The sequence below is a fragment of the Phragmites australis genome, chromosome 13 (genome assembly GCF_958298935.1).
Source record: "Phragmites australis chromosome 13, lpPhrAust1.1, whole genome shotgun sequence".
NCBI classification, from domain to species: Eukaryota; Viridiplantae; Streptophyta; class Magnoliopsida; order Poales; family Poaceae; genus Phragmites; species Phragmites australis.
The window spans coordinates 22,695,219-22,718,975 of NC_084933.1; the positions used below are offsets into that span (position 1 = coordinate 22,695,219).

General features: G+C 42.2%; 3 protein-coding genes across 3 annotated transcripts; 2 read left to right on the top strand and 1 right to left on the bottom strand.

The window, feature by feature from the left end:
• Positions 1 to 11,033: 11,033 nt before the first annotated feature.
• Positions 11,034 to 12,313, top strand: LOC133887747 (two-component response regulator ORR5-like). The gene is made up of 5 exons (XM_062327716.1): positions 11,034 to 11,518; positions 11,645 to 11,691; positions 11,779 to 11,856; positions 12,024 to 12,094; positions 12,226 to 12,313. The coding sequence occupies exons 1-5, from the start codon at positions 11,395 to 11,397 to the stop codon at positions 12,311 to 12,313; spliced, it is 408 nt and encodes a 135-aa protein (XP_062183700.1). The 5' UTR covers positions 11,034 to 11,394.
• A 1,330-nt stretch (positions 12,314 to 13,643) lies between these two features.
• LOC133889676 (protein RETICULATA-RELATED 1, chloroplastic-like) lies at positions 13,644 to 16,247 on the top strand. The gene is made up of 7 exons (XM_062330128.1): positions 13,644 to 14,146; positions 14,222 to 14,320; positions 14,466 to 14,686; positions 14,905 to 14,974; positions 15,101 to 15,180; positions 15,317 to 15,381; positions 15,714 to 16,247. The coding sequence occupies exons 1-7, from the start codon at positions 13,709 to 13,711 to the stop codon at positions 15,905 to 15,907; spliced, it is 1,167 nt and encodes a 388-aa protein (XP_062186112.1). The 5' UTR covers positions 13,644 to 13,708; the 3' UTR covers positions 15,908 to 16,247.
• A 2,455-nt stretch (positions 16,248 to 18,702) lies between these two features.
• Positions 18,703 to 20,987, bottom strand: LOC133887746 (probable metal-nicotianamine transporter YSL13). The gene is given in 6 exon segments (XM_062327715.1): positions 18,703 to 19,730; positions 19,732 to 20,049; positions 20,129 to 20,318; positions 20,445 to 20,579; positions 20,666 to 20,763; positions 20,829 to 20,987. Coding segments are annotated over 6 exon segments (1,689 nt in total). The 5' UTR covers positions 20,967 to 20,987; the 3' UTR covers positions 18,703 to 18,920.
• Between the last annotated feature and the right edge of the window lie 2,770 nt (positions 20,988 to 23,757).

The following is a 23,757-nucleotide window of genomic DNA, read 5'->3' on the forward strand; positions in this document are numbered from 1 at the left end:
GAAGTGAAGAGGAAGAGTTGCATTGTGTACAAGAGGAGGAATTTGGATACCTAAGAAATTCCCCAGCTCCCGCCGTAGGCTGACGGCATGTGCTGCAAACATGCCCTGTAGCCTGAGAGTCTCCTGTGTCTTGAAGTGCTTTGTCGTTGGCATGGGGGGCGGGTTGTTCTCTGATCCCTTCAATGTCTGGTTCGGCATCTCGTTCCCCTGGAGGAGTTGCCGTAGCGCCGGCCACGGTCAGCATTGTCGCGACGGCCGTTGGTGTCGTCGTCGTCGTCATCCTCGCCACGGCCCGCGACGGCTCGAACTGAGGGTGGTCGTCGCGACGCTAGTACATATAACTAGACGGCCAGTCCTGTAATGTTTGCTGCATTCAGCCGATCGTTCTTCGCTTGTTTGTGCTTTTATGGTATGGCCACTCTTTACCCCGAGGGCTCTCGCCTGCTGAATCATCCCTAGCAATCTTTTACAGTACCTACTGCATGCTCTGCTGAAAATCTGCACCGCGAGGCATCAGTGATCAGTGTCATACTGCCATCCTCCTCACTTCAATCCAGTTAAAGAATTTGACTCGAAAGATTCCCATCAAAGACCTTGTACTTCTCCAGCGTTTCCATCAGGTCTCCAGCGACGAGCACAAGGCGAGTGAAATAAGTTCGTCACATGGAGCACGCATTATCATGATGTCATGACAGCGACTCAGCGACAGCAGCACGGCACGGAAGATTTCCCTCGGAACTCGTCCAGCTCCAAGATCGCCATGCCAAACGCTTCAGGGCCCGTGCAGAGGCCACTTACGTACGCCTGCAACGGAGCTGGCCGCAGGCATGCGGCAGGGAAACCATAGATGGGTCGCCCAAATCGGTGCAAGAAGCCTGAAGTCAAGGGGCGTGCAGCCGCGGAGCTATTCTCCGGACGGGAAAGAGAGGCAGTGGGGAACGCCTGGCACCCCGGCGACTGACATGGATGAGCAGAGCATGATGCATGACACCCTGAAAAGCCTAGGCAGGAACTAAGGCCCTGTTTGTTTCAGCTTCGGATTCTGGCTTTCAGCTTTTATAATCTGAAGCTGAAACAAACAGGCAGTTTTTGGTTATAGCTTTTTAAAATCTGCTGGTTGGATTGTGATAATCTGAGAAGCTGGTTTTTCTCAGCTTTTGATAGATTGTGAAAGTCCATTTTACTAAACTGTCCATTAAATTTTTTTAGAATCTACAGTCTAAAAGATTTTCACAATCCAGCTTTTCACAATCTAGCTTTTAACAATCCAGCTTTTATAAGCTGCTTTTCAAAATCTCTAGCTGAAACAAACAGGCCCTAAGCAACGTGGCTTCCATGCCGGGCCTGTGCGTCGTCTCTGGAGTCATCAGAGGGAGATCGCCTAGATCTGAAGCTGTGAACTGCTTTTCTCTGGTCATATTATCCCAGTCATCTTTTCACGGTACGATTTACTTATTGCTGCTGTTCTTATTTATTAGTTGGTCTTATACGAGTATTAAGGCATAGTGATTCACGCAAGATATTACCCTTACTTCCCCGGAAAAAAAAAAGATATTACCCTTACTATTCTGCAGCTGTGGTCAAATTATTTATATCACGTATATTTCAAAGAGTGATTAAGTTTGTTAACTTCTTCAAACTCCAAAGTAACTACGGGTGGATTAACGAGCGGCTCAGCTCATTAAGATTTAGTTTGTTAACACTCTCTTCGATAACAATATGGCTCGGCTCGACTTGTGAAGGCTAACGAGCTGAGGAGTTTGGCTCGGTTTATTAGAAAGCTCAAGCTTCAACGTGAAGCACTCATGAGATTAACCACTTGAATGATGTTTAAGCATGTTTATAATATCTAAAATAATAAACCATGACATCATTACGAAAAATGTCAACGTGGGACAACAAATACAAAGATTATAGATGCTTCAACACTTAATAGTTTTTACAAATAATATATTTGTTTATTGGATGACAAATCGAGCTTGACCAAACATAATAAAATCACTGAATTGTTGAACTCACGAGCCTAATGAGCTAATCGAGCGGCTGAGCAGCTCACAGCCGACTCGTTAGATAACGAACTAGAAAGAAGGTTTCGCTTGATTTGGTTAAAAGGAGTCTAGCCGAGCTGGTTCATGAGCCTTATTTTTTACCAGCATTAAAAGTAACCCTGATCGTGTCCTCCCTGAGGACCCCCCCCCCCTCCTCTATTTATGCTCCGAGATCCGTATGTTACACTTCAATTTGTATTTTGTACACTAGTACGCTATAATACATATGTATTTTGTACACTGGTACGCTATAATACATACTAATATGTACATGTACAGATTTTCCACATTTTTTAAAAGTACAAAAGTGTACCAAGTACAAATTATCGATGTTTCGCATGAATCTCAAATCACAAAATGGTGGAAGAGATAGAGAAGAGGAGGTCCTTCTAGGAGGATGAGAGCTTTTCCCAGCAACCAAGGGCAAAACGTCGTCCTGAACATTTTTGCATTGATAAAAGACACCCAGGGGCAGCAGGGGCCATATCTGTAGCTGTAGTTGCATATGCAAATCTACATTTTTATAAAATGTATGAGTTAATCAAATGACCACCATATAAAGTTTGGTTCACTCCTCTAAAATTATATTAAATCTTTTATTATTTACCTTTTATATCTAAACGTCTAATATTTATCTTTCATATATTTAAAAAATATATTTAATCTTTCATTATTTGTATTCAATTCATAGAAATCAATATTTATCTTCCGTACATTTACAATTTGTTTTCTCCAAAGGTACGTCGCCTCCCGCACTGGTTTTTCAGAGGGTGCGCTGTCTTCTACACTTCGCTTTCAGTGTCGGGTTTGCCTAGGGGGTACGTCGTCTCCCGCACGTCTCCTAAAACGCTAGAATTCTGAAGAGGGTGTGCCGCCTCTCGCACGTCACCTCCACCATCGTTTATTACAGAGGTCACCTTTGTCTTCCTATTTTTACACCAAGTTACTATATGAGAATTATTTTTTCCCCTAACGAACTAGTCACCATCTTGATCCTCCTCACAACATTGCCACGGATGGCCAACTCTAAACGATACAGTACTATTCACTTTCCTGTCTAGTTACTTACCATTCTCCTCTATCTTAAAATTATATGATCATGATATGAATTTCGTAAATACAAATCTCTATTTTATTATGTTATATTTTTCTTACCTTTTCAGATTACTATATTATATAACGATTCTATGTGTACGAAATACATGCAGTTGGTAGTTATAAAGAGAGGGGGAACCGGCACTTAGCATTGCCCTATGTAATCTTATTGTCATGTCTGGCCTACCCTTCATGTTGAATTAATGGGACTTCTATTTGCGACGTATACCGTTGTCGATGGTGATTTCATCAAGATTTTTCCCTATTGCAGGATGGAAGGCGTGTATTCAATTTATTCATCTTACACCAAAACTTTGTTCGTCTAGAAAGATTCCAGAAGCAGCTCTTTCGTAAGAAAGTAAAATTGATGCGTGTTGCATTGTGTTAGTAATGTACGGTTAATGTCCTTTTCCTTGTCCGGCAGAAGCTGAAGAAAGTCCTTAGTGAGGTGTGAACTATTAGAAGTAGAACCTAAATAGTATATTGAACTCAGAATGCACGGGAATAAGTGCAATTTTCATTGATAATGTTGTACAATTTATAAAGAATCATGTTCATGTCTGTTTGGGAAGGGTGTCTTATTACTAATGGGCAGGAGGAACTGCCAGTCGGTTATCTGATATTGGGCAACCGCTGATCCGTTAGTTGCTGGCTTAGATCATTTGGTTTGTAAAATTCCTTCTGATCAATGCCGTCGCTTGTATATATCACATTGAGAACTTTTTTAAAAACTCTGTGGGAAAATATGAGTAGAGATAGTAATAATATTGTGATGTGCTATTAAAATTTCTCAAAAATCTAGTGAAAAAAATAAGAAAAAAATAATACATCATATTTTGATTATTTTCTTATTATAAACTCATATGAAAAAACCTTGAAAGAAAAAAAAAATCTATAAGCGAGTTTAGAGAACAATAGATATGATATATGGATCAAATATGTCTTTGATACATACTTTTTTTTTAAAAAAAACTAGTAGGAAAAATATGAGATATGACATATATACTTGTGTGTATATTGTCTCATTAAAACTTTTTATGAGAAACCTTGTAAGTAAAACTTATATAAGGAAAAAGAATACAATATGATGTATGAATATGTTAAAATTTAGGAGGAGACCTCCTGAACCTTGCAAATCTCAAAGTTGTCGCATACCAATTCTATTAACAAATTTTAGAATGTCAAAATTGGTAAAGACTTTGTGAATAAATCTGTGAGATTATCGTAAGATTTAGTTTGCAAGATGTTTATCTTTCTATTTTGTTGTAACTCATGAGGATGAAATAATTTAGAGGTAATATGCTAAGTGATATTGCTATTTATGTAACCTCTTTGAATTTGAACAACACAAGGAGTATTATGTTTATAGGTAATGGTTGATGATTCAATGGAATCAATACCATGAGACTTTTTATATGGTTAATCATTCTGTGAAGCCATATACATGTATGTGATGTTTCAGAATGATAGGTGAAAGTAGCCACTAAAATATGTTTTGATGACTCCTATGAGAAAACCATATCACCATGAAATCAGTCTGTGATATGGTATTATAGGGATCAGCTATATAGTCAGTATCTATATATCCCACTATGGTCATATCTAGATTTTTCTGGTAGAATAAATCTAGATATATGGTGCCATAAAGATATCTATGGATATCTTCTTTTACTCCCACCAAATGCTGTTGTTAGAGTTGCGCTATTTGAGCTAGCAAGTTATCTACAGATGCAATATTGAGCATGTTACGGTTTGCAAGATATATGAGCGTTTTGATGACACTAAGATATAGAACTTTAAATTTAATATTTTTTCATTGTTAACCCAATGTATGAATGGATCTTTATTTATATTTAGGGATTGAATAATTATAAGTGTTTTGGTGGATATCATTGTCCAATATCATTTAGACATTGGTAGACTAATGCATAAATATTCCTGAAAAAATATGCTCAAGTTGTAGATTTAAGCGAAATTTGATTTTAACCAAATCATTCATCTCATATTTTATCTTAAGATGATTACATAATTTATCGTGTGTGATTTGGAGATGATACAAAATCCAATTGGAATTTCATTATGAACACACATATGCAATCGTCATGGTTAGAGTAACCCTTCTGTGAAAGGAACTCATTTAGGCAGGTGTACCACAATCAATTATCTTTTGTAAGTTTTAATCGTATTTGCATCAATCACTAAAAATGGAGAGATTGAAAGTGCACTAGGCCCCTATGTGGGTTTTGAATAATTGATGATAGGTGATTAAGAGCCTAATGAGGTTTAGTGAGTTTATAAACATGTATTAGTCCCGTGAATAAGTTAAAAGACGCTAGCGACCCTCAAAAAGGAAAAGAGAAGCGGCATGTGGTTACTCAATAGATTTAAATTCATTTTATTTTTGAATTTTAGTATAGGTATGCCATATTGTCAAGAGGGATGTGTATAGTTGTCTTGAAGATATCTCAGTGTTCAAAGTCCCCTTTTAATCTAAAGATGAGAGACACAAAACACGCCAACGAACACCGGGAAAGTCTAAGTTGTTAAGTGTATCCGGAAGTTACGGGTGCAATCCGGAAGTTTCGAGTTGCCGAAACCTCCGGATGAGGCTCTGCGTAGTGGTGCTCTGTCGTGGTTTGAAGTATCAACTTGGATGTTCTGGAATGAGCCTGAAAGTTTTGGGTAGCCATAACTTCCAAATTAGTTCCGACCTGGGGTCCTCTTGTGTTTCTCTTTTATGAACCCGGAAGTCCCGAGTGGGTCCAGAAGTTCCGGATTCTGATGTCTTTATCCAGACCCTCATTGGAGACATAGGAACCTCATTGGAGGGGTTCGAAGTTCGAGAAACAAATTCTTGTCTTCTTTACTTACTTGTGTTTGTTCTTGTGTTCTTACCTTTTGGGTGATTTGCTCTGATCTACATGTTTGTGAGTTTATGGTCGTAGACGAACCGTGGAAAGATCTCTAGACATAATTTTAAACAGGTGGTAGCACTTAGAATCAACTAGACTTGCTTAGGCGTACTTGTATTTTGAATTCGCGCTCTGTTGCCGGAAAGTCTGAGTTGAACTTAGAACTTCTGGTACCCAGAAGTTCTGATTGAGTTTAATCTGCTATGAAGTTTTAATTTTTAGGAACACCTATTTACCTCCCTCTAAGCGACATCTCAACCTTCCACACACAATAATGATGGATAATCTACAAATATATAGTAGATTTCATAATTCTATTACCTTGTGTTTCACAAATATTAAATTGAGGTAATCACTTAATTTGATTTTATATTTTAATTCTACTTGAATTAAGCACGTTTGGATATAAGAGCTCTTTGTGCTTAATTAAGGTGAATTAATATGTAATTCTGCAAGAAAATAATCTCCATTGCAAAATTAACACGGCTATTAACATAACTACATGTTATAAGGAATCCATAATAGCAAACACATTGAACGTTACAGGATTCTAGATATTACATGGTCTGGAAAATAAAGTTACAACAGAGAGTACAATTATTGTTAAAGTCTACAACTAAAACATAAAGGTACAATACATATAACTTAAATTAATTACTAGACTATAATTTTGATGAAACCAGAGGGGTTGATTGAAAAATAGCTAGTATAGTGGATCTCGGCCTGCTGGACTAAGACAACTTGGGTTAAGGCCGCCTTTGGGCCCAAGCGAGGGGGGGGGGGCTGAGACAACTAGGTTGTAGCCCAGGCGGTCTTTCGGCCCATAGCCTAGGTAGACGCACCCCCTCCCCCACGCCGTATAAAAGGGAGGAGGCGGCGGTTAGGGTTCTGCCCACCCCTTCTCACACAACAGTTGTCACCACCGATTTGGATGGTCACCGTGGTTGCCAGCTTGGCTGCCATGCGCCAGAGCTGACGGGCCAGAGGCAGAGGTGTGGAGGCGGAGGCCGTCGAGGAAGCAGACAATGGCATCACCGTCATCGACTCAATGAAGAAGAGAGGCACACCACAACAATCCGCCATCATATCGAGGATGAAGGTCGGGTGCGCTGGAGTGGCCTCGACCCAACTAGATTCGCCTCCAGCCGCAATGAATGGGGTCACCACACCATCGGTGGGGAGGTGTGGGCCGGCATCGAGGTTGAAGCCAACGTCAGTGGCGGGGTGATCGAGGTCAAGGCCGACCGATCGCGTAGGAGGTTTTTGTGTTGAGGAGGCGTGGCCGGTGTCAGAGAAGGGAGGGAGGCCATCGGGGAGTTGAAGGTTCTCGGAGGAGCACCTATTGGCAGTGCCAGGGTTGTTGGAGTCACTTTGGTGGAGGGGCTGTTGTCTTGGTGGTCACGCCTTGGTGCACGACGGTGGCTATAGTAGGGCCGATATCCTTAGCTACTACGGCCATGGTAGAACCTAGGGGCTCAGCGGTGGTGACCCAAGCGAAGGCGGTGGCTGAGTGGATGTCAGTGGGGACAATACGACAGCGGCAAGACGAAGAGCAGGGGCGTATCCAAGGATATGGGTAGAGAAGGTAAGTCCCAACCCGTCAAGGTTCTCACCTTTGATGGAGGAAGGCCTTCGCACATCTGTGCTTGAACTCAATTGAGCGTGCGTGATAACGTATTAGAAGTAAAAATTAAGTAATAGGTTGAACTCAGAATGTAAGGGGACAAGTGCAATTCTCATTGAAGATGTTGTACAATTTATACAAGATGAACAGTCGTGTTCATGTCCGTTCGGGAAATATCCCTTTCCAAATGGGTGTCTATTCCTAATGGGCAGGAGCAACTGTCGATTAGTTGCTTGATATTGGGAAACCGTTGTTCGATTGCTGGCTTTGATCATTTGGTTTGTAATATGAACATTGAGGACTTAGACACTGTCAGTGTAAAGAGTAAGGGGTTACCCTGTTAGGGGGTGCACAACGGAAAATGCCAACTGACAGTTGATATTATCAAGATCATGACCCCACCACGTGACCAGACGAGGCTCGCGCGACTAGTCCCTTGTTCGCAGAAGGAAATCCCACGACCAGTCCTTGCTGGCCACGGGGGCAGGTACTCACATAACCCGTCTAATCTCATTTAATGTCATCCACTTAAGTATTTTCCTTCCCTAGGCCTCTCCTCTCGACGAGCAAAGTCGTGACCGACACAGAGGTGCATTGCCCCGTCGCGTAGCATTAAATTCTACAGTATGACCTTGCAGGTGAGCATGCGACAGGCAGTCATGAGACAACTTCACATATGAGCGTGTGGCGCGCGATGATGGGACAAGGCATACCGGTCAACCAGAGTAGGACGAACCTGCCTACCCTTTGTCATCATAGGTTAGAGTAGTTGGCTCCTCCAATTTTAAGCCGGTCTAGCACTAGTTGCTTGTTTGTATATCTCTCTTCTTACTATATAAAAGGAGAAGAATCGGGCTTGTAAAGGATACGACTCATTTTTTAAGAACAAGTTTTTCTAAGCAATAGGACGATACACATGACGTATGACTGTTATCCTACGGGAGGTCTGAACCTGAATAATTTCTCATATTCTTCAGTTTCCTTCAACACATATCCAAAAATATTAATCATGTGACCATCTTTTGGTACACTCAAAAGTATTATCAAAGCTTAACCTCGATAGACACCAAAGTTATTACTAGTAAAAGAAGTATTTATACAGTAAATGCCGTACCTAGCCATATTTATGGGAAAAATGCAACATCCCCAAAAGTCACTTGGATTTTGAGTTCCCCCCCCCCCACCCCCAAAAAAATTGTTTTGTTGCAACCCCCGAAAGTTTGACTTTGTTGCAACTCAAAAAAATTCAAAAAAATAAAAAAATCACAAAAAAATTCTAAAAAAGCTAGAGACAATTCTAAGAACTTCTGTGAAATTTGTTTTCAAAAATAATATCATTTTCATCATATTTCATGGAGAGAAAGTTTGAAAAAAAAAGAAAAATGTGCAGCTCATTTATTAACTCATGTTATTTTAACTTTGTCATGTCAACATTATTTCTCCTATACAAATAATTGTTTAAGTAAACTAATAAAAGTGGTTTCACTAATTTTGGGGGTGTTATGGATTAGTTACGAATTAATCTATTTGCAACACATTTACTCAATCCTGCACATTAAAATAATTATTTCAAGATTTCATGTATTTTTACAAGATAGAGGATCATGTAAGAAGACTAAAAAAATTTGTTTCATGATTTTTGGATTAGTAAATAATTAACTATGCATTGAACTCGAATTAATAAATGAGTTGCCTGTTTTTCTTTTTTTTTAAACGTAATCTCCATGAAATATGATGCAAATGATATTATTTTTGAAAACAAATTTCACAAAAGGTCTTAGAATTGTCTCTAGTGTTTTTAGAATTTTTTATGATTTTTTTAACTTTTTTTGAATTTTTGGGGGTGTTTTTGCACAAAATCAAACATTTGAGGTGTTTTTTCAACCAAACAACTTTTGGAGAGGAAAATTAAAATTCAGTGACTTTTAGGGGTTTTTACATTTTCCCCATATTTATTGAAGACTTGGTGCTGCATGTGCAAGCATGGGCTCTTTTATGCATGGTCACGCTTGCGCACAGTACTGCTCTTTTTTTTACACTGCACGAGGATTAATGACAGGAAGATGCATCCCTAGCAATAGAGATATTGGAATACTCCGTAGTACTGAGATAGTACTAGGTACTGAGATACTAGTACTGAGATAGTGCTATTGCTACATCAATACGTACATCTCTACGTGGTGTAGATACACCACATAAATTAGTACCTTGGTTACTGAGATTGTGCATTTAACGTGCCATCAATACATCAAGGCATTTACAGATACTGCTACCATTAGTATTCTCACGTGCTGTAGCACGTTTTGATCCCACGTGCTCCATGCAGTCTATAGTGAAAAGAACTCGCAAGTACAACATTGATAAATATTAGGGAATATGTATTTTCCGGTCCGTGTTGATGTGCGCATGGTCGGTTGCAGACTGGGTCGGACAGGCGTCGCTTGGCCACACGTGGGAGTTAAATAGAAGTTATAATATATATTGATATATAGAGAGGGGAAAATTTCAGTGCAAACCAATTTTTCGGTGCAAACCGTGAAAACTTTCTAAAAAATATGTTTAGATGTACTTAAAAAATAGGGAAAAAATCACACGTGTAGATAAGGGGTGATACACATGCATATAAAAATTCAAGAGTAAACTCTTTTTAGTTCATGAGATATAAAAATGATAAATCGGATTTACATGAGGGGGTGATACTGATTTTTGTGATTTTTGTCTTTTTCTTTCCGATTTGTCATTTTTATATCTCATGAACTAAAAAGAGTTTAGCCTTGAATTTTTATATTCATGTGTGTCACCCCCTTATGTACATGTGTGATTTTTTTCCGAGATGGGGAAAATTTCAGTGCAAACCAATTCTTCGGTGCAAACCGTGAAAACTCTCTAAAAAATATGTTTAGATGTACTTAAAAAATGGGGAAAAAAATAGAACTCACTAAAGTCATATTTGTTTTTATTATGATTATAAATTCTAGTTCAGAAATAAAAAAATAAACAATCACAATATAAAATTTATTCTCATAATCTATAAATCAAATTATATTATAAAATCACACAATTCACAATCTTAAAAAATAACTTTTACAAATTCTACAAATCAAACTAAATTCTTATAATATAAAACTAAAACAAACCATGATAAGCACACATACAGTGGCCGGGTGGCTGCGATGCTGAGCCGTGGCAGGAAGGCAGTTAATAATACCTGCACTCCTGTTTGCTGCGACAAAAGAATTCGTTTTGGGGGGCGATATGTAAATATGTAATGCGACAATACATGTCTCGCGCGCGCCAGCTTTCGCACGTCCGGCGGATCCATTGCACGCGCCGTCCGCGCATCACACCCAGGAAAAGCCCCGGGATCCGGCCGTATCCGATCCGCAGCGGACCGTATCCTGTAGATTCACTAGCTAGCCTGCCTAGGCGCCTAGCCCCCTGCCGCCGCGATATCTCTCCGTTGCCGCCGAACCGCCGCCGCCTCGTGATCTCCCCCTCCTCCCCTCTCTCCGTATAGTCTTCGCCTCCCAACCGTCCCGTGTGATGACCTGACCTCACTTTATATAAACCCACCCCTGGGTGAGGCTGTGACATGCTCTCACATCGACCAGTGTCACACTCGCATCGCACCACATCAGTCCATTAGAGGAGTGGTCCTGAGTAGCAGTCTTCCTCTCTGTTCTCTTGGCCTGTGCGTGAGGGAGTGAGGCGATCGATGGCGAGCTGCAAGGTCCGTGGAGTGGAGGGGAGCGCGCCGGCGCCGCACGTCCTCGCGGTGGACGACAGCTCCGTTGACCGCACCGTCATCGCCAGCATCCTCCGGAGCTCTCAGTTCCGCGGTGAGTCATCAGTCGATCGCGAGGAAATGCGCCAAGATCAGAGTAGTGCAGTGGCATTTTTCATCATCCGCTCTTCGATCTTGTGGTTTCGGTTTTGAAACGGGGAGTTTTCGCGTTTGCGTGCAGTGACGGCCGTCGACAGCGGGAAGAGGGCGCTGGAGCTGTTGGGCTCTGTACGTCTATTTCTGAGCCTCTGTTCATTCTGTTTTGGACTTTGTTTTTGGTGTTTCATGAAGTTGCAACGTGTTGTTGGGTTGCAGGAGCCCAATGTGAGCATGATCATCACTGACTACTGCATGCCGGAGATGACCGGATATGAGCTCCTCAAGAAGGTCAAGGTATGTGATACGACCGCCTTTTCTTTCTGCCATCTAGGATAGTACTACACAGTAGCATATCATGCATGTACAAATAGGATAGTAATACTGTACACAGTAGTGTAGCATGGATATACACATCACTGGATCTTACAGGATTGCAATGGAAATGGCATTCATGCATGCAGGAGTCGTCCAGGCTGAAGGAGATTCCTGTGGTGATCATGTCCTCGGAGAACGTGCCAACCAGGATCAACAGGTTAGTATACGCGGTATTGATGCTGATGCCCATGCCCAAGCACTGAAGCCATTCATGTTTGTTTAGTGGTAGACTGGTAGTAGTTTGCTCTCTTCTGGTTCTTGAGATGTTTTTGCATGGTTCCATCTCAGGTGCTTGGAGGAAGGAGCAGAGGATTTCCTGCTGAAGCCCGTTCGGCCTTCCGATGTGTCGCGCCTCTGCAGCCGCGTCCTCCGGTGAGCACGGCAACGGCGGCAAGGGGCATCCTGACATGCTTGCTCCGGCAAGCCTGTGCAAATCCAGTGTTTTGGAGGCATGCAGATGGGGTGCTAGTAGTAGTAGCAGCAGCAGCAGCATTCCAAGTTCCCTGCATGTGTGCATGAAGCATGGGGGTTCGTAAAGTTGGCTATGGAGCTGTGTATTTTGCTTCTCTTTCTCTGATTTCCTTTTAGTCTTGTCGTGTTAATGCGCTGGTAGGGGACCCTGGATGGCATCGTGTGAGTGATGTTCCGTTACGCTCAGTTCAGTAAAAAATGTTCTGTTCTGTTACCCCGTAGTTCAGTAAAAATGTTCTGTTCTGTTACCCTGTATGTTCAGTTCGGTAAAAAATGTTCTGTTTCCCTGCATGTTTCAGTATCCATGAGTTCGTTCGGTCAAACTGAACTTCGCTTTAAGTGTTGGCCTCGGCATGAAAATACCTTTTTCTGTCCTGGTATGGCCCGGCTTGGCCCAATAATCGGTTGCCTTATGGAGCTGGTTGTAGGTGGAGATTTTCAGCCCAAGCAAAATTGGGCCTTTCTCCGACCTGCTGGGGAAATGCTCGATTTTTACATGAATCCTTGATTACTCAACTCTAGACTGTACCAATTTAACCTGTCTATTTTTCTCTCTCAAACCAAGCCAATTTAACCTGTCATCAACTCTAGAATGCATTTGACCTTTTAAAAAAGAAAAAGAGAGTGCATCTAATGAAGTGATGCATTTGCGTTTGTTTGGCAGTTCAATCGCAAGTACTTTCTAAGTAATGCTTTTGTCATATAGTAGCCCTTTTCATACCAACTTAAGCCAGCCATGTTACACAAAATCGCTATCGATCAGGAACAAAATGGTGCTCATGTCATCGTGTGACCAAACTCGTAGCAGAGAACGAACACCCAAACAAATCCGTCAATTTTTTCTGGAGTTTTGTTTTTTAAAAGGGAATTGCTATAATTTGGTCGGGGTTGCTGGAGCTTCGATGTCCGACGGGCTTAGAAAAGAGGTTCAAGGGAGGAAGGTAGGCCAGGCAGTGGTGGCAGTAGAGATAATGAGGCGGCGGGAGATAACCGGTGGATCAGGTCGGGGTGAGGTATCTGTCTGAGCCGACAGGTTAGCTTGGCGAGGACGGTGGAGGTGGACCTGATGTCAGGGACAGTCGGAGGAGGGTGAGAGGCAGGGGAGCGAGCGAGCGCAGACGGCGAGAGGCCGAGGTTATTCGGAGGTTGAAAATAATATCGGATTGTCCGATCATGATCTAACGTAGTTGCATAGATAAGTTATAGACTGTGTCTTTCTAAAAGGAAGAATAGAAGGAGAAAAGGCTAGAACGGTCAAAACTCAAAAAACCTAAGCCCCCTGCGCGGTCTCCCTCACACCATGGCGTTCGCCGCCTCCCCTTCCCTCTCCGCTCTCGCTTCCTCCTCCTCCGCCGCCTCGGCCGCGACCTCCTCTTCATCACTCCCATCCAACGCCTTTCACGAGCCAAGGCCTCTCCACCTCTCGCTCAAGCTCGTCTCCCCGCTCCCCAAACCCCACTCGCTCTCCTGCTCCGCGCCGCACGTCCCCCGCGCCGCCACCGGCAACGGATCGGGTGCCGGGAACGGTGGGAACGGCGGCGGAAAGGATGGAGGTGACGGCGGCGGCGACGGTGCAGATGACAATCACGAGGAGGCCGAGTTCGGCCCGCTGCTCGGCTTCGACGAGGTTCTACGCCTCGCCGCGGCGCGCGGCGTTGCGCTCCCGGGCGACATGATGGAGGCGGCCAGGGACGCCGGCATCCGAGAAGTCCTGTTGCTCCGATACTTCGATCTGCAGGTATTCGAATTGCTGGAAATTTGGATGGAGTGTGTGAACGTGGCTGTTTTCCCTCATTCCTTTTGATATGCGTAGGCTGTGCCGTGGCCGCTGGGCGCGATGATCCGCGCCTTCTCGATGCTCCGCAACCGGATGCTCGCCGACCCGTCCTTCCTCTTCAAAGTTGGCACCGAGGTGCGTGCGATTGGTCTTTTATTTTGAGTAATTTTTTGAGGAGAATCAGCAGGTGCCATTTTGAGTGATCAGAGGATGAGGAGTTTAGATTGTAGTCCTATAATTTTTGAAATGTTGAAGTTTTTAGCCTTTGGGTTCAATGCAGGTTGTAATTGACTCTTGCTGCGCGACGTTTGCGGAGGTGCAGAAGAGGGGGGAAGATTTCTGGGCAGAGTTTGAGCTGTATGCTGCTGATCTTTTGGTCGGGGTAGTAGTTGATATTGCACTAGTGGGGCTGTTGGCTCCATATGTGAGATTTGGAAAGGCTTCTCCTTCTACGGGGTTCTTTGGGAAATTCAGCCGGATGGCTGGATCTTTGCCAAGCAGGTGATTTTCCCCCCTGTTGTCTATAGAGATTGGTAGCACACTGTGAGGATGAATCGAACTCAATAATCTGTTTAATTATGTCACTCCCATGGTCATATCTTGGTATAGAGATGGTGTAGAGTGGAGATGTTGCTACTCAGTACAGTAATTCAGTGACAGAGCTTGACTTTAAAAAAAGTCCTGTATGACACAACGATTTCTTTTAAAACTTCTTTCAGTGTTTTTGAAGCTGAAAGGCCAGGGTGCAGATTTACTGTTCAGCAAAGAATTGGGACATTCTTTTACAAGGTAATGAATTTTACATGGATGCTTAATCTCATTTTGGAAGTAGCTGTATCTGATTTTAGTTCTTATTGTTGGGGGCATCGCCGTGTTGTTTGGACCAGCTTTAAGGCATAACCTTTTAAATTGCAGGGTGTTCTGTATGGCTCAGTTGGATTTGTCTGTGGTATTATCGGTCAAGGAATTGCTAATATGATAATGACTGCTAAGAGGTAATGCTCAAGTGTTAGTGCTTTTGACACACCAAAATCCGACGACTAAAATCATAATCAGTTGCTCCTCAGTTTTGTTTCTGGTCGATTACTGTCATATTGACCTGTGTGCTGTTCCTTGCGTTCCTTGGTTCAGGAGTGTCAAAAAATCAGACGAAGATATTCCTGTCCCTCCACTTATTAAAAGTGCTGTTCTTTGGGGTATGCTTCTTATCTCCCCTTTTATCACCACTGTTACATAGTCCGAGATACATTTTTGGTTATTGCAATTAGCCAAGCATGGGTTTGATGTCTACTTAAATGACATCCAGTTGCTAACATACAGCAGGTTATATTTCAGTTTTAAATGGCTTGATTTTCTCAGAACTTTGACTTGTTCTTCAATCTTCATATAACTATCTTAGATCAGATAATCTCAGACAATGAAAGTTCATGTCAATTTTTTTTGTGTATTTGCTATTGGCGAACTATGATCTGTGTGCGGAGCTAGGATATATTACTCTTCCAGTTCAACTGACTATGTTGGCATGCAGGTGTGTTCCTTGCTGTGTCATCTAACACTCGCTATCAGATTATCAATGGTCTGGAGCGGGTAGTTGAGGCATCACCTATTGCAAAACGTGCTCCACCTGTCGCAATGGCGTTCACTGTTGGCGTTCGATTCGCCAATAATATCTTTGGTGGAATGCAATTTGTGGACTGGGCTCGATGGAGTGGTGTTCAGTAATGGTGGGTGCTCCTAGTTGTTGCAGATACCGAAACAATATTAGACTTTGTCTCAAACATGAGATTTAGGTGGATATTTGTTGTTTTTTTCTTCACATTTCCTGATAAGTAGCGGAGGCTGGAGCTCTGTGAAAATTAGGGAAGTCATTTGCTAGGAGAAACCAGGAAGCACATCACATCATATGGTTGGGCATGCATGAGCTGAAAAAAAAAATCATTCTTATTGCTGTTGAGCAAATGCTCAGGTGTGCGTTCGTGATTGATCATCATCGCTTTTTTCAGACTGAGCGAATAAAGGAGACCTGAATTACCTACCAATCACTGCCTTCTGTTATTGTGTTAAGTTAGCTAGTGTGGCAAATGCGGAGTCGTGGAAAATGTGTCCAGAGCTTGGCTAAATTGTGTGCACAAATGATGCTGAAATAAAGGTTACTGCTGATTCGTATCGTGCCAATGTGCCGATCCATACAGACCGTAACGTTTTGTGAGAAAGTTAGCAAGTTAGTATATATTTGGAAAAAGGTAGCAAGAATTGTAGAAACTACAAAAAGGATCTCAAAAAGAGAAATAAATCATGTCGTGTTTGATATCTCAGCCACTGCACGAGAGCAATTTTGTCAAATCCTATCAAGCATCAACACCCAGCCACAGCTCGCTCCCTTGCAAGGTCTGGAGGGTGGGCCAGTAGTTCGTGCACTGGCCCATCGTGAAGTCTGCATCCTCGTGCCAAACTGCCAGCTCTATGCTGCACTTCGTGAGCCTCCTTGCTTCGGCTTCATCTGGCTCTTTCCATTGAGATCGAACGGCCCGTGTGGGCTCGTTGCTAGTAGTCGGGTCCGTTTTCACGTTGCATGCTGCCTTGGGCACGAGAGGTTTTTCGATTTCTCCTCTCATTATCGAGATCGAAAATTCAAGGGGAACCAGAGGATGCGAGGGCGAGAGTCGGCGAGAAATAATCCTACGACCTGATATTATGTATTTAGGATTGGATCTAATTCATAATATGACATATGACAAAAATTATCATAAAATTTATAATAAAACTAGAGGAAATCATATGTGAGAAAATAAGAACTATGTCAAGTAGAATTATTTTTGAGATATCTTGCTCTATCTTTCCAGTCCCCACCTTGAACCCGCCCTAGAGACTCACTGCTCTGGGGGTGCAGATCTGATGTGCTATGGTCAACAAATTGGGATCGCAACACTAATATAATCTGCTATAGAGGTCAGTATTTGAATGATTGTATTTCATTTCCTGGCTCCGTTACTCTAGCGATTTTTGCCTAAATCTCCCACCGTTCTTCTCCATGTGCGGGTTATCAACGAATACTCCTCCTTTCCAATTGAAAACGATACGGGTTTTGACAGACAAAATGCTCTGTGCTCTTCCCAACAAGGGTCGTGTTGCCCGTCGCTTCCACTCCAATAATTCATTGGATGGATCAACCATGGCGAGCAACTGATGAGCAAATCGCCGCCGACAGTGATGTATATGGTATCACTGCCAGTTGATGTTTTTTACCGGCAGTGATGTCCAGAGCATCACTGCCGGTTAGAGCTTTTAGCCTGCAGTACTTTGCATCTCCTCTCTCTCCTCCCTTCGTCTCTCGCCCTGTCAATATATCTATCTCTCTCCTCTTCTCGATCTTTCCGTTTTCTGTCTCCATACATACATACAATAAGACACATTTAATGTATTAATAATAAAGATACATTATTAGTATATAGTAATTCGTATTTTTTATTAATACATAGTAATTAATGTCATTCATTAATATAGTGTCATTTGACGTTATATAAGCAGCCCAACCACCTTAGTAGACTTCTTGTCTAATGATATGTTCTTTGACAAGATAAAAACTTAAACTTTTATGTAGGTTCTTTTCATAGGCACAGGCACACACTGAATTCACTTATGGTTCTTGCTATAGAAGGTGAAGGAGCGATCTCTTATAATAGAGGCATGTTGACTTTGCGTTTGACAATACTTTTGAGTTGATGAATGTGTTATTCTTTTATGTGTTACTCGGATTGCATAGTTTGCTAAACTTTATAATAATAAAAAACTACGTGCATAACTTTATACAGAGATCGGAATAAAAACTATTTTTTATTAAAAAAATGTGTGGCACGTTGCCGTATTTGTAGAGCTTCTGGACGCAACGCGCGGTCTCATCGGACCCGAATGGCGAACTCTCATCGGACTCGGCACTCCGCGTTCGGTGGCCGCGGTGTGCGTGTTCCTTGCCCTGCCCTGTGACCGTTCTCTTGCCATCCACGCAGCCTGTGACGCGCGGATTATTGTGTTATGGCTTTTGGCACCCCACGGCGGGAGACGAGATTTGGACCAGTTTATGTGGTTGCCAGGGAAGTCGGCACGTTTGGCGGACACGGACCTACGTTTGGTTTGCTTCCTTATGCCGTCTAAACCGCAGCCCATTTGCGCAGCGGTCGTGCACTTCGCCCGGCCTGTGTTCTCGAGCGCGCAGCGGCATGGAAACGGGGCCTCACAGCCAGAGTCATCGTATCATGATGCATTTGTTTGATTTTTTTTAAATAATATCATTTTAATAGAAAATTGTAAAATAGTATCGGATTTGATAAAATTGTGAGATTAGCCTGTCGACATTCCATGGATTCTATTCTCATAATATTTTACCGAAACCGGTACTATTTTTTATAAATTTATATCAAATTAATATTATTGTAAAAAAATAGGATTTGTTCAGTAGTAGTGAAGAACATCACAGAACAGTCACTGACTGTGTTACTGCCTTCTTGCTGACACACAGAGGAAAGCAGATCACATTTAGTATAGTAGCATTAATAGGATAATTGTCCATTCCTCAACTTGCTGTACATATTTTTTATTCATCTGATATATATCTCAGCATGTTGGCTTTGCTGACATCCACTAAAGGAAAAGAAAATTGCCCATTATACACACAGCAGATGAGAAGCAGGTTCAACCATGGCTTCATTACTGTTACATCTCTTTTCCCTCGAGCGTTCTATGATAATGTTAAAAGAAAAGCATCCACTTTGTCATTCGTCCTCCTCGACAGAAACTTCATGCAGATCGGAGGATTCACCTTGGCAAGAGCAAGCACTTACTGAGGCAGAACCCATATCCCATCACCACATATCAAGCCAGAAGCAACTGCAGGCGCAAAAGCGTCTGCCTCGGCTCTGTCCAGTTTTTGCCACACGAACAATATCACCGTCCCGACGAACATGTCAACTGCGAAATATGCTCCGATGTAGAAAGGTATCGCCATCGCCATTGGGATCGGAATAAACCTCGATACCTTCTTGGGCATCAGGTCTCTGATCAAGTTGATGACGATCGCCGCGGCGAAGAATACGTAACAGAGAGTGAGGCAGTTCTTTGGAAGTGAGGAGAAGCCATCCACACCCAGTATCGCCATGCTCCGGAAGACGGTGGCATTTGGTGCAGGGTACTCACTGCCATTGATGCCAATGTTATCGAAGGCCTTGTAGAAAAGCCAGAACACACAAGGAGCAATGACACAGCCCATTGCAGTGCCTACGATTTGGCTGATGAACATTGACCTTGGTGAGGCAAGTGTCAGGTATCCAGTTTTGAAGTCCTGCATCAAGTCGGCAGCAGTGCCCACAATGCTCATCATCACACCACAGGCAGCCAAACCTGCAAGAACACCGCCATGCGAGGCACCTACCCATGCACCGAATGCAAAGATGGCAAGCTTTCCGTAGGTCGTAACGAGGGACCAATCAGTGAGGCCACATCCATAGGCATTGCAGAAGGCAAGTATAGGAGCAAAAATATAGGCTACCAAAAATATAGGCTACCAAGATGTGGTACCACTTCAACTGTGGGAATATCTGTGGGACGGTACCGATAGATATGGCAGCAACAACTACATAGCCTCCATATGCAGCGAACCAAGGAATTTGGTCTTTCAGAAATAGTTCGTTGCGCCGCTCTTCGTCACATGAGATAACTGCAGTGCTGGTAAGCATGGTATCACCAGAGATAGGAAGTGTACTAGCATTACTTTTCTTGAGTTGAGATGTTAAAGAGTAGATTGTGAGAAAGAGCATCTTTAGGAAGTTGTATAGACCATCCCCAAGAATCAAGGCAATGGCTATGAAGACCTGTAATACCGACAAAATTTAGTAGCTGAAAGGAAAACTGAACCGTCAAGGAAAAAACATGTAACATATCCTTCCTTACCCGGTAACCTTGCATTCCGTGAAGACTACCGTCAGTGAGATCAGCAGAGAACCAAACTCCCTTTTTCTTGGCTATGAGAGGCCACATTATTCCCCATGAGAGGATGGCTCCCAGGAGAACAGATATGTTGACAATATGTGAGCAAATCATTCCCACTCCGACATACGTAGGTGAGAAGTCAAAGTAAAACCTTGAGGAAAAAATGTTCGATTAGGGAGAACATAATAAAAAATGGGCTCTACAGAACTGAAAGAAATCGAATTTGGGCTCTACAGAACTGAAAGAAATCGAATTTGGATGGAAGATAATGGCATACCTGTTGTTGAAAGCTTGCAGGCCTAATGATGGGAATTTTTGGAATCCGCATTCATCTGTAGCAGTATAGAACCACTGAAAGAAACCCCAAACAAAGCTAAGGACAAAGAATTTACCCAGTTCCTTCACTTGCTTCCTGTAAAACGACAAAAAAAAAAACCGATAAACTTCTCGGTTTGTACGTACTACTAGAATATAAATGGACATTACTGTAGTATTCACCCTGCAAGCTTGGCACCATGTGGCGTGTGAAAGCCGTTTATGAGGTAGGCTGTTGCAGTGCCACTGGGATACGTCAGCTTGTAGTCAATGATCATAATCTGAACAATTTTGTTAAAATAGTGTGGACGGGATTGACTAAAAAGGATGGGACGTAGAATTCAACCTTTCTCAGTGGCACAAGACCAAAGAGCCCAATGAAGCTGACCAGGAACAGGAAACCAATTGTCCATCCAAGATGTGGATTTTTTATATTTTGAGCATCATTTGCCTCGGTTGCCGTGGCCGCAATTTTTCCACTCATGGCCAATAGGTAGCTACCAAAGCCCCCTGGAAGAATGGATGAGTTAGCATGCAAAAAGTAATAATATCTGCACATAATTTAGTGGATGGCGTCGGCCCCGTTCGAGCCCGGGCCTTCGTGGTGCGTGGCGGTGGTCATGTCGGCCGGAGACCGGTGGCTGGGATGGAGCGGGGCAAGGCAGGGAGCACGGACGCTGATTGTTCTGCTCCCGGTGGCCAGGAGCGCACTTGGGCCGGGAAAATTGATGCGGGGCTCTGCCACTTGGAGGATAACGACCACCGGCCGAGGTGAGCATGGCGGCAGGCTCGATGCTTCGTGGTTGGAAGTTTGACTGGTAGTAGCTGGCATCGAAGGCAGACTAAGGATATGTTTGTTTTTTAAAAAAGCTAAATTATGCATGCTCGATCACCGTTCATTTGTCATCCGACGACGTTCGTTCTTTATGGGGAGACGCATATGCTTTTTCTCACGCAAGATGCGTCCGTGGGCGGTTTGCTCTCATGCAGGACGTGTTCGTGGTGGTTTTTTCTTCTCACAGCGACGGTTCACCGTTCTCTGGACTAGGGCTGACTCATTTCTCACCCTCTTCTCTCCCCAGCGGTTCATCTTTCTCCCTCGCTCTCAGTGACTCTGCACCCTAAAATCGATTGATTTAGGGCTGTGTTTTAGATTTTGATTTAGTTTCAGGAGCGTGGGCGGAGGAAGGTATTTCGGGAGTGTGTGTATTGTGTTTGTGATTTGATTGGGTTTCTCTCCAAATCGATTTGGGTTGTGATTTTTGCTTTTGCCGGTTTGATGCAGTGGATTAGGAAATTGGAGGACCGGTGTTCGTGCACGGAGGTGAGTATAAATTTTCTCTCTAGTTTTTGGGTGGTAGTATTTTAATCGTGTTCTCTCTTAAATCCACATGGTGTTTTTGGGTTTTACTTTTGGGTGTATGATTTGGGGTGTTAATTGGGGACCATTTGATTCCTTTTTTTATTTTCACAATTACATTAATTTGGAGTTGGGATTCGAGAGATTGCTTTATGTGGAGAGGCATTACTGGGCGGGGGTGGTGACAACAAAGGTAAGTTTCAAATATGATTCATTGTTTTTGATCTGCACAAGGGAGAGATATCACATCGTAGTTGTATCTGGAGTAGCTTCGATTCTCCTACAAATTAATTTTGTTAAGCGTGTGAGAATGATAAGTGACAAAGCACTGAGAGGGGATACTTTTGAACTTTTTATTAGCATAACCTTAGTACAGGGATGAACTTTTTTATATTTTTATACATGCTGAATCGGCTATAAGCAGATATGTGTTGCAACACAAGCAACCCTCGAATCATTGGAGAAAGCAACAGTTTTAATTTGGTAAAGCAAATTCATATAAAAATCAGGAGCTAGCTTCCTACACCTTTACTCACATACATTCTACATATTAAATACTGAAACATGCATGTGCCATAAGTAACAACTCTGCACACTATGACACCGATACAGTGATCAACTTATAATTTTTATGCATGCTGGATCGGCTATAAGCATGTTTGTGTTGCAGCACAAGTAATTTGAATCATTGGATAAAGCAACAATTTTAATTTCGCAAAACAAATTCATATAAAATTAAGATTTATGTTGTAGCTCTTTACAGTTTCATAAATCAGGAGCTAGCTTCATGCACCTTTACTAACATACATTCTGCATTAAAAAAGATGAAACATGCATGTTCCATAAGCAATAACTTTGCACACTATGACATCGATACAATGACCAACTTAAATTTTTATACACGATGAATCGGCTATAAGCATGTTTGTGTTGCGGCACAAGTAATTTGAATAATTGGATAAATCAATAATTTTAATTTTGCAAAGAAAGTTCATATAAAAATCAGATTTGTGTTGTAGTTTTTTACAGTTTCATAAATCAAGAGCTAGCTTTATGCACATTTACTCACATACATTCTGTATAAGGAAAATGAAGAAATATGTATGTGCCATAAGCAACAACTCTATACACTATGATATTGATACAATGACCAACTTAAATTTTTATGCATGCTGAATCAGCTATAAGCATGTTTGTGTTCCACAAGTAATTTGAATAATTGGATGAAGCAATAATTTTAATTTTGCAAAGAAAATTCATATAAAAATCAGGTTTTTGTTGTAGATTTTTATAATTTCATAACCTTTTCATTTCAGATCATACAACAATGAGAGCAGATAGGTGTGAATGCAGGCAAGTTACGCTACAATATGATCATCCAATCTAAAATCTTTTTTCTTGGAACTGAGTGAGATATTTTCTTAGTAGACAAACTATGTCTGTGAAAGGATTGAGATATCGCTTAAAGAGGGGGTGAATAGGTGTTTCCTTGCAATTCAAACAAACTCGCATCAAATTAGTTAAAAGCGGAGTCTTTGCACTTTTGCGGACCTTCCACAAGAACAGAGGAAGCTCGAATGTTAACTATGTTTAATGAGTTCTAGCTCAAATCAAACTTGGTGATATGCGTCTGGAGGTGTCCACTGGCAAATCCATAAAACACATGCACTCATAAGTACGCACAACCAAGTAGATCTAGTGGAAAGCACAAATCAAAGCAAGAACTCTAAAGTAAACAAACCGAAGTGGAGACACAAAGATTTGTTTTCCGAAGTTTGGATTCATCACCGTGAATCATACGTCTCTGTTGATAAAGCTCCAAGGAGCCAGATCTCTTTCAACTACTTTCCTCGATCCACTAACTTGATCTCTTCTCTTGCAGAGGCAAGATAGGCCTTCACAGACTTTCCCACGG